General features: G+C 39.5%; 1 protein-coding gene across 1 annotated transcript; it reads right to left on the minus strand.

Moving 5' to 3' along the window:
• Positions 923 to 7,253, minus strand: LOC109825733 (calcium-dependent protein kinase 29-like). The gene is made up of 9 exons (XM_020392612.1): positions 6,917 to 7,253; positions 6,060 to 6,402; positions 3,347 to 3,489; positions 3,187 to 3,293; positions 2,928 to 3,080; positions 2,655 to 2,770; positions 2,399 to 2,566; positions 1,441 to 1,671; positions 923 to 1,246 (listed from the first exon to the last, which is right to left on the minus strand). The coding sequence occupies exons 1-9, from the start codon at positions 7,114 to 7,116 to the stop codon at positions 1,103 to 1,105; spliced, it is 1,605 nt and encodes a 534-aa protein (XP_020248201.1). The 5' UTR covers positions 7,117 to 7,253; the 3' UTR covers positions 923 to 1,102.

The following is a 14,067-nucleotide window of genomic DNA, read 5'->3' on the forward strand; positions in this document are numbered from 1 at the left end:
TTAGGAATTATGCTTAACATTTGTGCAGATATATGGGGGAAAGTCAAAGTGAAGAATAGAAAATAATGATAGTACAAGGTTTTTGTGGTTCACCTGCCATGTAGATTTCCAGTAAGAGAAATTCAGTGCCAGCAAAGAAAAGACAAGGTGAATGGGAGATTTTCTTTTCACAAGGCATGGTAGTCATCTTGGCTCCCTTTGTACCTTACTGAGGGGGGAAAAAAGAAAATCTTTCAGTGCTCACTGTTGCACCTCAATATTGATTGCTCTGACCCCTGTAACAAGGAGGAAAGAACAAGAAGGTTCAACACCCCCCGTCCTTTTTTCTTCTTCCTCGAGAAAATATAATATTCCTTCTCATGCCTTTCTATTGGAAGTGCTCCCTAGTTATTCATGTCTCTTCAGAAAAGCTTTCCTTATGACCAACCTCGCAGAACTTGGACCTAGACAAGGTACGACGACAAGAGCAGCTTTCATTTGGTTATTATTTTTTTAACATCGGACTTTCCTGGTGCAGTAAAAAGAACTTGCAAAAGCCTTGCTAGCATTACAGGAATTTGGAAACTTAAGGTAACAGGCATGCTGATCATACACGAAAATCTGTAATGAAACCAACACATTCAAGCATGAAACAGGAAACACAAATAACATTATCACGAAGTAACGCTGCTTGAGAAAATAAAGCTTAACTAGAGTTTATTTAGTCAGAAATCTGGAGTAACTAGAAGGATCTCTAATAGATAAATAAATTTTAATTATGTTAACAAATACCCAAAAAAAAAAAACAAATAAAAGAGGGTTAAGGAAACTTTATTTACTGGTCAGTATGAGGTTTAGAGTGTTAACTTTGATCTGTATATATTTTGGAGCATAATTTAATCAATATATAAATCCGTATTGGCTTTCACAATACTAACAGATGGTATATAATGTATCTTAAACAAAAGCCAACATGCCTTGGAAAGAATCAGAAAGGGAGATAATAAAACTAAACTACACACAAAAGATAGAAAATTGGAACCTCAGTTCGTATACACTTGAGATATCTTAATGAAGAATTGGATTGACTTTATCTTTCATCTTTTGGATAGTAATGTTTATATCAGCTCTCGTCAAAGGATTCAATTCTAAACATTCTTTGACTAAGTGTGTTATAAGCAGCTCGTGAGTGCTGGCGAGAAGTATTTCTCCAGTCCATTCCAGCTTCCATCATCATCTGAAATTCTGGGTAACTAATCCGCCCATCCTACAGATCAAAATATGCGAAACCAAACAGATCAGCAAAGCCAAGCAATATGAAAATGTAGCTCAGACAGCTATGAACTACTTTTCATAATTTCTTAGAACTAGGATAGTCTAAATGAATAGAAGACCTGATAGTATTTCCCTCATGCAATTGTTCAGAATCATCAAACTAGACAAAGAAACAGATTCCTATACCTTGTCGACGTCAATGTCAGAAATGATCTCCTCGATCACTTGCTCATTAGGACAAAGATCCCCCTCCCCCAGAGCTTCTCTCAGTTCATCTATTTCAATGTATCCACTTCCATCTTTGTCAAAGTACCTGAAAGCTTCAGACAAATGCTCTTTGCTGCTAATCTTTTTTAGGTGGACAGAGACGGTCACAAACTCATCACGATCTATAGTTCCGTTGCCATCAACGTCCGCCTGCCAATGGAAAATGCTTAAGGGCTAAGAACCAGAGAAGCAATTAATGACATTGGAGAAGGATAATTAATTCAGAAATATATCTTGGAAATTTTCTAAGGGACTAGGAAGTATCATAATATTTGCATCGATTTTTCCATATAATTCATGAATAGAATCAATCCGCTAAGTTCATACTTTTTTCGCGTAAGACAAGTGTAGAACTGTATTCACATGTTATTTCCTCTTCTTAGAACCAGAGTAAACGTAGTCATATCACTCGGTTCACCTTCATTGGTGCTTAGTTTAGAGGATTAGTTACATCCAGGTACCCTGTGGTACGGTGTAATTACACGAGTGAACCTAGAGTTTGCATATCAACACGGTATTCCTGAGATCACTGACTGTAATTACACGGGTGACAATAGATTCTTTATATTTTCTTTCTCAGGGTTACCCATGTAGATACAATAGTAATATCAAGATTACCTGTGTAGATTTGTAGACTCCATGATCATCTGTATAATGCACCATGTCTCAAGGAACCCGGATGTAATTTATCCTTCTAGTTTAAATAGGTATTATTTCAGAAAAGCGGGTAGAAGTTTTCAAAATGAAGATATTTTCATCCCAAATTTCCTATTATTTTTCCTGGAAAAATGCATGGTGGCTGGCTTACTAAAGACTCGGAGAAGAAAGAAAGCACGCAACTCTGAAGAGACAAGGGCAAGATAGAAAAATCGCTTACTGCTTCCAGTAACATCTGAGCATCTGGTTCATCAACAGTTGATCCAATGTATTGGAGTCCCTCTTTGAGTTCTTCCAGCGTTAAATTTCCGTTTTTGTCAGTGTCCATCAGGTCAAACACCTGCTTGATGCAGGCCACTTCCTCCATAGGTAACTGCCCAGCCACCACCTAAGAGAACAATATCTTTTTGTCAGCATCAGAAAAGCAAGGTACTCAAGGGTATAAGAGTCTGAAGTCTTATGAATGTTCTGAGTACTCTCAGGGCTTTCTTCTTAAACTTGTTCATAACCGAGAACTGCTGTAATCTACATCTGACAGTGTCTCCAAGTGGAATATCCGGAGCTGTACTGGCATTTTGCATCCAAGGATGTTCTTCGTACAACAAGCAACACAAATAGTAAGTTGAAGTTTCAATTCTGAAGTTATACACTGCAATCAGTGCATTTTCACATAAATGCTAAAGTTTCATATTTTTCATGATCAGCAACTTATATGACCTTTTAGTTTAAATAGTAAAAGAGATTAGTACCAAGGACTTCCTGAGCAGTTAACCGGCTGGAGGGATTAGGGTCAAGCATATGTCTCACAAGATCCTTTGCATTTTCAGATACCTTCGGCCAAGGCTCCCTATCAAAATCAATTACTGATTGAATAATTGCCTGTGCAATCCCCTCATCAGTTTCTGCATTAGTTACAGAAAAACATACGACTTTAATCTATATGTTTCAGCATCTTTTGTGGGAAAACAAAACTATCGATATTCATTTCGTATAGAGATGTGTATTTACCTGCCCAAAATGGTGGGACGCCACACAACAATATGTAGAGAATCACACCTGCACTCCACACATCTGCCTCTGGTCCATAGTTTCGTTTCAGGACCTCTGGAGAAAGGGCACACATAACAGCAAGAAATAATTAGCTTGTGTTCATATATAAATGTAGAATTAGTATCCTGTGGTCGTACCAGGCTCGAAGAACGCAGAGAGACCAAAATCAATTGCCTTTAGGGGAGCAGTTTCTGATTCATTTGCAAATAAGAAATTCTCTGGCTTCAGGTCTCTGTGGATTACCCCATGCTTGTGACATAGCTGCACGATAAATTGGAAAAACATTAAGTTGCTTGAAGCTTTTAAGCTCAGCAACTATATCCCAACAATTGTTTGAAATAATTTAGCCTTCAATCATGGAAAGAACAAATAAACTCTCAAACGTGAGTATACAAATTCAACCAGAACTCTTCCTCTTCTTGGTCTGACGGTATTTAACGTTTGACATGTGACTTACATAAAAGATGTTTATTTGTTTCTGAGCTGCGGCTCCTTCCCTTTTGAGTTATATAGATATTGTTGGTCCATATGCTTATATTTCTGATCAGCCGTTTACCATTTGGATCATGAATCACCAAACTGCAGATTATGTTATATAACAACTCAACGTTACGAGTCATTTTTTTATTAGGATTTTTTTTTTTGCAATATTTAGGATGATGTTATTCATTGAATCAAATCATGACATTGAGATTGATGTTGTTCATCCAATCAAATCTAGATGGTTAAAATGGTGGAGTGCTTCTGGAGTCTTATGTGAACGTAGAATACCAATAAGATTGAAGAGAAGATTCTATAGGACACTTATAAGACCAACAATGTTTTATGGATCGGAATCTTGGTGATTTAAAAAACATGTGCAAAATTGAGTGTGGAGAATGTTATGATGTTCTTGGTATACACTAAAAGATAGGATAATAAATGAGATTAATAGTGTAGTCATAACGGATTAGAGTTACTCCAATTGAGGATAAAATGAGGCGATCAATTGAGGTAGTTTAGTATACAATAGAGGCCACTTAATGCACCATTCAAAGAAGTGATAAAATCATAGTTAATGATGGCAAAGAGCACCAGGTAGACCTAAAAGAACTTGATTGAAAGCAATCAAGATGACTTGACAACAATTAGCTTAACGGGGAAAAGACTCATCATAGATTTGAATGAAGGAATATGATTCATGTAGCTAACTTCCGAAAATTGAGGATAAAAGCTTTGTTGTTGTTGTGTTTGCTACTAAACTTAGTCAACGCAAACCAACAAAATGCCAATCCACTTCAAATTAAAATCGAAGATTTAAGAGTTCATAAGACAGAAACATCATCACCTTACGTTGCTCATGAACGTTTGCTCAAATCATAAATAAGAGATTTTTTTAAAAAAGATATTTTTTTGCTAAATAATTAGCAAAACCGATCGTCTTGCTAATTATTTAGCAAAAACAACCTCTTTTTGGCCAACACGCCAAAAAAAGGTCGTTTTTAAAAAAACTGCATATTCGAAACATACGGGACTGCTGGTCCCATATGTTTAGTCGCCATTAATTGGTGGCTAATAGCACCCAGAAAATCTACGGGACTACTAGTCCCGTAGGTTTTAAAATCCACATTGTTTTTCTTATTATTATTGCCGACAGATTGCTATTATAGGCTATAGAAGAGCCCATTAGGCCGGGCCCGCATCGCCGAGATCAACTCCTTCCTCGCCTCCCACTTCGATTCCGTCGGCCACCAAGTCCTCGACTTCGACTTCGACTTCACCCCTCGCACCGTAGCTTACCTCCACTCCATCGCGTCGCTGTCCAAATCAAGGTCTTGAGCTGCATCGATCGTTGCCGGAGATCCGCGGACCAAGGTGAGCGAGTACCGAGCGTAGGCGGCGAGGAAAAGGGAGATATTGGATAGGGTTGGATTGGGGCATGAGAGGTTGTCTCCTGATGCAATTGGATCTGCTCAGATCGTGGCGAAGGTGGCCGATCTGCTTGGTTTTCTGAAGCACACCCAAAACCTACGAGATTACTGGTCCCGTAGGTTTGCTAGGTGCTATTAGTCGCCAATTAATGACGACTAAACATACGGTACTGCTAGTCTCATATGTTTCGAATAAACAGTTTTTTAAAAGCGACCAATGTTAGCCAAAAAGTGGTCGTTTTTGTTTAATAATTAGCAAAACGGTCGGTTTTGCTAATTATTTAGCAAAAAATGTCTTTTCTAAAAAAAAAACTCCATCATAAATATCATCAGTTAACATTTACCTTGTTTGAGACACAAAGCTAGTGTTTAATAATGCTTTCCTGTTATACTAGTTGTTTGACATGATACCAAACAACCATGGCTGAAAGCTCATTGTTCTTTGAAGGATGGTTGCATACTTAGATCGAAACCCTCTGCTCGCTTCCCATCAGACGCCCTTATAATATTGGGGATAAACAATTTTTACCCCCAAAGCTCTTTTAGTAGCATTTTGATCCCTAGATTCCAAACTATGTGTAAGGTGACATGGGTGTGTTGTAGAGATCCCCTATTTTCTTAAAGATGTTGATCATATATTCCTATAATATCATTATCGATAACGAAAGGAATTTCATTCGGACAGCAAGGGTCAAGTGCTAATCAAGAAAAAGGGTTTAATTGCAGATTGTCCCCCTGTCTAGTGTTGTTTTGATGTTCTTGCTATCCTGGTTCTATTTGAGGTAGTAATTTCAAAACAGGAATCTATCCTCACTTAGTCCTATAACAAAAACTAAGGGCTAATAAGTGGCATATACGGGATATATGTGCGACTACCCCGCATTTAATTACTAATCTGTTTGTGTTACTTCTGTTCTTCACCTGAACAATCTCAATGATTGTCTTGGCGACACCAGCAGCAGCCCTCTCTGTATAATGCCCCCTTGCGACAATCCTATCAAAAAGCTCTCCTCCCTGACACAACTCCATCACCAAATGCACAGCCTCTTCATCCTCATAAGCATCTCTAAGCTGCACAATATTCGGATGGTTCGGAAAATGCCTCATAATCTCCACCTCCCTCCTCACATCGGCGGCGTCCACACAGTTCTTCAGCCTAAGCTTTGATATCGTCTTGCAAGCGAACTTCTCGCCCGTCTCGATATCCGTGCATCTTCGCGTGACGCCGAACTCGCCTCTGCCGAGCTCCTTCCCGAGCTGGTACCTGCCATAATAGTATATTATTATGCCCCTTGCACATCAAATACTAATTTTTAATATCTTTATATGTTAGTGAAGACTTTATGATTGTACATGTTTTTGGGTATTATTTATGTAATCATTCTATTATCCTAGAAAATGTTCTATTAGATCATGCAGCGTGATGAATGACTTGCTTGGGGTATTTGGGGAGCTTAAAGCTCTTAAGCTATAGTAGTTGTTGGCTTTTGAAGCTATCTTAGTTCTCGATTGCTTTTGGAAAGAATGATCATTTACTTGGTCAGACGTAGCTAATTTAGATGAGCTTATAATCTACTTTTTAAAAAACTGAGGAATCCTAACTTTTTTAGATAGGACTTAGAAACTAACTTATTGCTAAATTACTAAACAGTTAGAAAAAAAACAAACTTCAAAGATAATACTTTCACCAAAAAAATAAAATAAAATAAAAATAAAACTGCTTTGCAAAGCACGCTCATGTCTAATCAGATAATTCTCAAGTGATTTCAGGACAGTACCTGCAGAGGAATTCTTCGCCGGAGGAAGGGTTTCTGAGGATGGAGGTGGAGTAGGGTTTGGCGGCAGCAGCGACGAGGTCGATGCACTCAATGTCATCGAGGTTGTCGACGTGGTCAGAGGAGGAGATGGAGGGGAGGCAGCGGCGGCTCTTGGACTCGTCAGAGAGGTTGGAGGATTGGGAGGAGTAGCAGCCTCCCATTCCTCCCTCCTCTTGATCTATTTTTCCTCTGTAGATTCTTCTTTCTCCCCCTATTTTTTTTCGTTTTTTTTTTAAATTTATGTGTCGGTGGGATTTTGATGTGTTTGTGGATTAGGGAACGGAGTTGTTGGGTGTTTGAGAGCTTTTGGATTTCTGTTGGTTGACCGTTAGTTTCTCCTCTTTTGGCTCCCGCGCTACCGCACGTTTGAATTGAAACGTATCAATTCACAAAGAATACGGTAATGGTAACGATTTTGCGTTTAATATGACCATTTTCGATACTGAATGGGTAGAGTACTGAAAAGCGGTGGCAGCAAATTCATGATGTGCATATTATTTCAACAACAAGATAGAGACACCAGAAACGGGTTACAACATTGCATGCATGCATACATGTATGCACGCATGACCACACATGATACATACCACTAGACTCGTCCACACGCAGTCACTCTCTCAGGACGACACACACATCACATAGAGCTCAATATAGCGCATATACGCATGCATGCATGCATGACCACACCCACATGGATGCACGCATGCATGCAAGAACACAAGCACACCACACATCAAGCCTCAGCAGCGGCGGTCCACACCATGTCCCATGGCGAGATGAAGTGGCAGACTACAATGTTGCCAGGCTCAGATTCGAGCATCTTGGAGGCGGCGGCGTCTGCGGGGTTCCCCATGGAGATCATATGGCAGGTAGCTATCAGCGTGGTTACACTCTCCTTTGTCAGCGGCATCCAATATCTCGCACCTCATACAACTCTAGTTTTCGCAATGCATGACCAGTAGTGAACCAAGTAAGGGAACTGCATCTGGTGGCAAGTCAGCACATCCGGAAACCTTACGCTCGCGTTCAACAACGGCTTGAGATCGCCCGATCAAGATGTCGCGCTCGGGCCACACCCTGTTTGGTGAAAATTCCAAGTGTAGATTAAATTAAGTGTTTGCTAGTAAATTACCGAATAGTAGGCTATCATTGAATGATAAAGTAGTGCCAGAAAACATGAAAAAATAATTCCATATTTCCTCCTCAGCTATCTAGTTATCATCATTTATCTTGTAGCATTCCTTCCGTGTAAAAAAACATCACTATATATACCTCTAGTATGCCCGTGCTCCTCGCCTCGATGTTATCAGACCGAGAGTCCGATGACGTAGTCGATCATATGCCTCTGCTGCGACGAGATGGCCACTTCTTCTGCTCATCAGGGGAAGTCACGCCCTAAGGTTGCAGAAGCTTCACGTCTTTTCCATGCCCTTGCTCGTCGCGATTGGATACGTGGAACATACTTTTTACGGTGCGTCCGCGGAGGTGAAAGGGCATCTTGCTGGCGACACCTCGGCACAAAATCTGGAACCTTGGGACAGCCCTCTGAAATCGTGCTACAAAAAGGCATAGTGAAAAAAAAAAACATTGCGCTGCTTCAAATCGCCGCTCCGCTGAAGCCAGATGGGGCTGGAGTGTCGTCCATGAGGCGAAAACCTCATGCAGGCAAGTAACTGTTTTTCTGAGCATTTTCTCTCTGCATCTGCCTCAGTGATCAAAGGACGGGCCAACAAACGTATTTTCTCTCGTCATTCCTGCCGTGATAACAGACAGGCCACATACGTCGCTTTGCTCCTCGTCAATCTCCTCGTGATAGAAGGACAGCCACATACGTAACTTTCTCAACCTGATCTCGTGCCTGGAACCATGGATTTCCATGTTGTCCGGCAGGTCGTGATGAGAGCTCGAGGGGGGAATTGTGAGTTTAGAGTTTGAGAGGAAGGGCCGGAGGGAGAGGTTTTTTTGTTGCGGGACGCTTCAGGTCGGCAGTAGCTGAAAGTGCTGCTGCAGTTTTTGGAGTGACAGGAGAAGGAGAAAGTTGTAGTAATTCTGTGGCGCAAAGGACAGAGGGGGGAGAGAGAAGAAAAGGATGAGGGAAACAACAGGGAAGGGGAGGGGAGAAGTAGCCATTATGTTTGGTTGAAGGATGCTAAGAACGTTACTGCTAGCTGCTCTGTATTTATAGAGGAAATGAGTAGGATAAACATCACAAAACACCTTAACACTTTCCAAATGAATAGCTCAGGTACGTTTTAGATGAATTACTCAAAAGGGAAACTTTTTCCCTTCCTTTCCTTCTCCTTCTTTAACCCGGCCCTCCAAATTTGGGGGGTAAGATTTTAGTTCAATTTCTCCCTCGTTCCTCTTCTCTATCCTTCTAAATGGAACTCCCAAACAAAACTAAACCAAAATTTCCTTTCCCCTTCCCTTCTCTACCCTCCATCCAAAGATCTCATACTTATCCTCGACCCGACCTTATTATGACAGTAGGGATATGGTATTTTACTAATGGAGGTCACTCGTAAACGAAACAATTTCCCTTTTCGGATCTACCCTAGGGGTCGTTCGATTCGTGTTGTAAAAGGATGAAATTGGTTTTCACACTTGCTACAACAAGGAAGTTAATCTGAGACTTGTTTCTTTTTTTCCCCTTTTTCTTTCCTCCTCTTTCAATAGAGCTTATTAAAAAAAATGCAAGAGTCTTAACCAAACCTCGTGATAGGGGCATAAAACATGCACAAAAGTCATTAGAGAACAACTATCAAGCTATAGTATAGTAAAAATGTCGAGCCCGCAAGAAAGGATTGTGTTTGGAAATTCTTAAAATTTAGTCCTAGAAAAATGTGGACAAAAAGGAGTAAAGTAGAATGTGTAAAGATATAGAGAGAGATCTGTGACAAAAATATTTTACGAAATGCATGGAAATAGTTAATTTTTAGTTCTTTCAACTTCTATGTCAAGATCATCATTGATTTGGGTGGACTGTGCAAGATTTGTTATATATGTGGTACAACAGTAGCTTGCCAACTAAAAGCATTGTAGCAACATTGACTTTAAAATGGTACAGCAGTAGCTTGCCTCCTGTGGTAGCTCTGATGGCTCATTTTAGCAGGCGATTATTTCTCTGCTAATCTGCGCCACTGCCGAGATCTAATGGGGAAGAAGAATAGTGGAAGAAAGTTATTCAACATTGGTCTCCGAGCATCTAACTCGAGTTTGCTCTCTCCCGATGGGCAATTTGAGCTTAGATCTAATGATGATGGTGATAGTTCTTCAAGTATAATGGGTTCCACGGGTCCAAAAGGTGAAAAGAAGAAGAAGTCAATGGAAGAAATTCTTGAATCCTGTATTCCTCCATGTGAAGCAAATTTAGCTGGGGTTCAGGTTCGTAGTCTGAGTAAATCTCCCATTTCTGGTGCAGGAACTTCATCCAGGGTATCTTGGGCTGATGAACTAGATCTTGGATTGGACTCATCTAATCCTCTTTCTGTGGATCATTCTCCGTTGATTTCTAATTTGTGTCCTGATAATAGATCTACTCCATTGTTTACAAATTTGAACTCGAGTAATGATATTGTTCCATTGATTTCAAAAAATCAAGATGATGTTATCAACTTGGAATCTGGTAGACTGGATGATAAAATCCCTAATGCTCAATCTCCGGTTCTCAATAACCTAAATGAGAATCCCAAAAGAAGCTGGGTCAGTTTTTTTGTTGATAACAGGAAGCAGGGTAGTGGTTTAAATTTGAACTATATCCCTCCTGTGTCAAATGATATGGTTTCTTTTAATGAAGAAGAGTGGAATGAGGGGATTTCTACCTGGCAATTTTCTCTTGTAGGACAGGTGATGGGCTTGAATGTTAAATTTAAAGCAATGGAAGGATTCATTCAAAAAATCGGGGCTCCTCTGGCAAAGCCTGAAATTAGCCTTCTTAAAGCTGGGGTGTTCCTTTTTAAATTTAAAAACAAAGATGATATGAATAATATTCTTTTATCTGGTCCTTGGTTCTTTGGTTCTCGTCCTATGTTGTTGAAACCTTGGTCTGTGGGTGATGATTTTGAAAAGTTAAATGATTGCATCTATCCATTATGGATTCAGCTACCAGCTCTAAAACTGAATTTATGGAATGCTAAGGGGATCAGTAAAATATCTAGCATTATTGGTCGTCCTATAGCTACTGATATGCTAACTGCCAATATGCAAAGACTGGCGTACGCCAGAGTTCTTGTTGAAGTGAAAATGCCCTCTCCTCTCCCAGATCAGATTGCTATTCAAGGGCCTGATGGTTCACAATATGTTCAGAAAGTGTTTTATGAACTTAAGCCTAGATGGTGTGATCACTGTAAGAATGTTGGGCATGATACTAAATTCTGTAAAAAGTTTTATCCATTACAAAAATGGATCCCAAAGCAAAAGGAAAGTATGACTCAAACTGATACTTCTTCCAAACAGGCAGCTGATCAGATATCTGAGATCCTGGATAAAGGTGCAAATCCTGTTGATAGGAATCAGCTTCTTGGGAAAGTTGTTACCTCCTCTGTGAATTCTGGAGCTGAAGTTCTGTCTAAAAATACAAACGAAGTAGTCATTGCAGCTGATGCTAACAGTGTTGTGCATGTTGTGCACGTTCAGCCTGTTTTGAATTTTAACAAAGGGAAAGAAACAATGCTCCCTGGTAGTTCATGGCCTCAAGTTCACAGAAATAAAAGTAAAGGAGTCAACCCCTTTACTCCTCTTACTAACTTGATTTCTGTATTGGACCCCTCAACAATTGATAGAGGGGGTGAAAATTTATGAACCTATCTTTTTGGAATGTTAGGGGATTAAATAAATCCCCTAAACAGCATTTGGTTAAGAAACACCTTATGCAATATCATCTTTCTTTCTTAGGTCTACTGGAAACAAAATTAAAGCTGAGTAAAGTTCAGGCTATAGCTAATAAGATTGCAATTAATTGGAAGTGGGTCTCTAATGCAAATAGCTCAGATAAAGCCAGAATTATGATACTGTGGGATCCAAATGTTTTGGATGTGCATATCATTGGCTCTTCAGCTCAACATGTTACCTGTGCAGTTAAATATCTGGATGGAAGACTTAATTGTGTTATATCCTCTGTTTATGGTTTCAATCATTCTGATGGGAGAAAGTCATTGTGGTCAGATTTATCCCAGATACAACAAGCTTTTGGGAGTTTACCTTGGCTGCTCTGTGGGGATTTCAATGCCATGATTAATGATGATGAAAAATTGGGTGGTGCAACTCTATCTGAAACAGACACCAGGGATTTTAATCATTTCATTGATAGTAACCAGCTAGCCCATCTGAAAACTATTGGATGTTTTTTCACTTGGAACAATAAGCAATTTCATTGATAGTAACCAGCTAGCCCATCTGAAAACTATTGGATGTTTTTTCACTTGGAACAATAAGCAAGATGCTACTACAAGAGTTTGGAGTAGATTGGATAGAGCATTAGTGAATGATCTCTGGATTAATGCGTATAATTCAAGTCAAGTAGAATTTCTTCTTCCTAGCTTTTCTGATCACTCTCCTGCTCTTATTTCTATCTTTGAGGATCAAGTGCAAGGTAAGAAGCCTTTCAAATTCTTCAAGATGTGGATCAAGCATGCTAACTATTTACCTACAGTCTCCTCCATATGGAATACTTCTATTGTTGGCCACACCATGTTTTCTGTCTGTTCAAAGCTAAAGCTCCTGAAAACTGCTCTAAAGGATCTCAACAAAAGGCATTTCTGTAATATCAGTGAACAGGTTCTTAGAGCAAAGGTGGATCTGGATAATACTCAAAAGGCTTTATTATCTGACCCTTTTAATGCTACTCTCATAAACCAAGAAAAAGGTTATATTGCTACCTTTAACAAACTTTTGGAGTGTGAATTATCATTCTATCAACAAAAAGCTAGAATCAATTGGAATCTTCAAGGGGACAGATGCACAAGTTTTTTCATTCTGTAATCAAAAGCAACAGGCACCAGAATAGAGTTATGATTCTGTACAAAAACAATGATGATAGGATTACTGAGGGAGATGAGATTGCTAAGGAGTTAGTTTCTTACTATAAGACCTTGTTTGGAGCTTCAGTCACATCTATTGCTCCTGACATTGACATAATTCATAAAGGCCCCTGTCTAAATGATCTTCAAGCCAGAGAATTATCAAAGCCAGTTACAAATGAAGAGATAAGGAATGCTGTCTTTTCCATGCCTGATGACAAGGCACCAAGACCTGATGGGTATAATGCAGCCTTCTACAAATCTACTTGGTCTATTGTAGGTGATGAAATCACTCAAGCTATTGGAGGTTTTTTCAAGTCTGGAAAATTATTGGGCACAGTCAATTCAACAGCAATTACTCTCATTCCAAAGGTGAAATGTCCTACAAATCCTGCTGACTTTCGACCAATCTCTTGCTGCAATTGCATTTACAAGTTCATCTCAAAGATTCTAGCAAACAGAATACAGTCTGTCATGTGGGTTATCATCAGTGAATCTCAGTGTGCATTTGTTAAAGGTAGGCAAATTCAAAATAACATATTGCTTGCTCATGAACTAGTAAAAAACTATGGCAGGAAGCATCTATCTCCTAGAGCTATGCTTAATATTGATATTAGAAAGGCTTTTGACACAAGTAACTGGGGATTTCTGGATAAAATGCTCAGAGGTTTGGGTTTTCCTAAAGTTTTTTTAGATTGGATTATGACTTGTATTTCAACTCCAAAATATTCCATCTCTCTAAATGGCTCTTATCATGGCTATTTCAAAGGGGCAAGGGGCTTGAGGCAGGGAGATCCTCTCTCCCCCTATTTGTTTATCATTGGCATGGAGTATCTATCAAGAGAATTGAGCTTACTGAATAATTGTTTTCGGGGAAAGTTGTTGTTTTCATTGCTTTTGAATCTGTTACAACTTCAAGCGTTACAACAAGAATCGATAAAAAAGTCGGTCTTTTTATAAGACCTCCTCGTGCAACAAAACAAAGATTACAACTTTATCGAAAATAAACACGAGATCCCGTTTTGGTGCGGTCTCGCTTGCGTGGGTCTTTGGCCTGTGACGGGGACGGCAATATCCGTGGACCACCGGAGCAAT

This window comes from Asparagus officinalis, chromosome 10 (genome assembly GCF_001876935.1).
Source record: "Asparagus officinalis chromosome 10, Aspof.V1, whole genome shotgun sequence".
Taxonomy (NCBI): Eukaryota; Viridiplantae; Streptophyta; class Magnoliopsida; order Asparagales; family Asparagaceae; genus Asparagus; species Asparagus officinalis.

What these genes read in the sequence shown, in the direction of transcription:
- LOC109825733 (XM_020392612.1), bottom strand. Translation starts at nt 7,116, where the DNA reads ATGGGAGGCTGCTACTCCTCCCAATCCTCCAACCTCTCTGACGAGTCC. An exon ending in GGCGAAGAATTCCTCTGCAG is followed by an intron (nt 6,403 to 6,916) that starts GTACTGTCCTGA and finishes CTATTATGGCAG; the next exon opens with GTACCAGCTCGGGAAGGAGC. An exon ending in CGTCCCACCATTTTGGGCAG is followed by an intron (nt 3,081 to 3,186) that starts GTAAATACACAT and finishes TAACTAATGCAG; the next exon opens with AAACTGATGAGGGGATTGCA.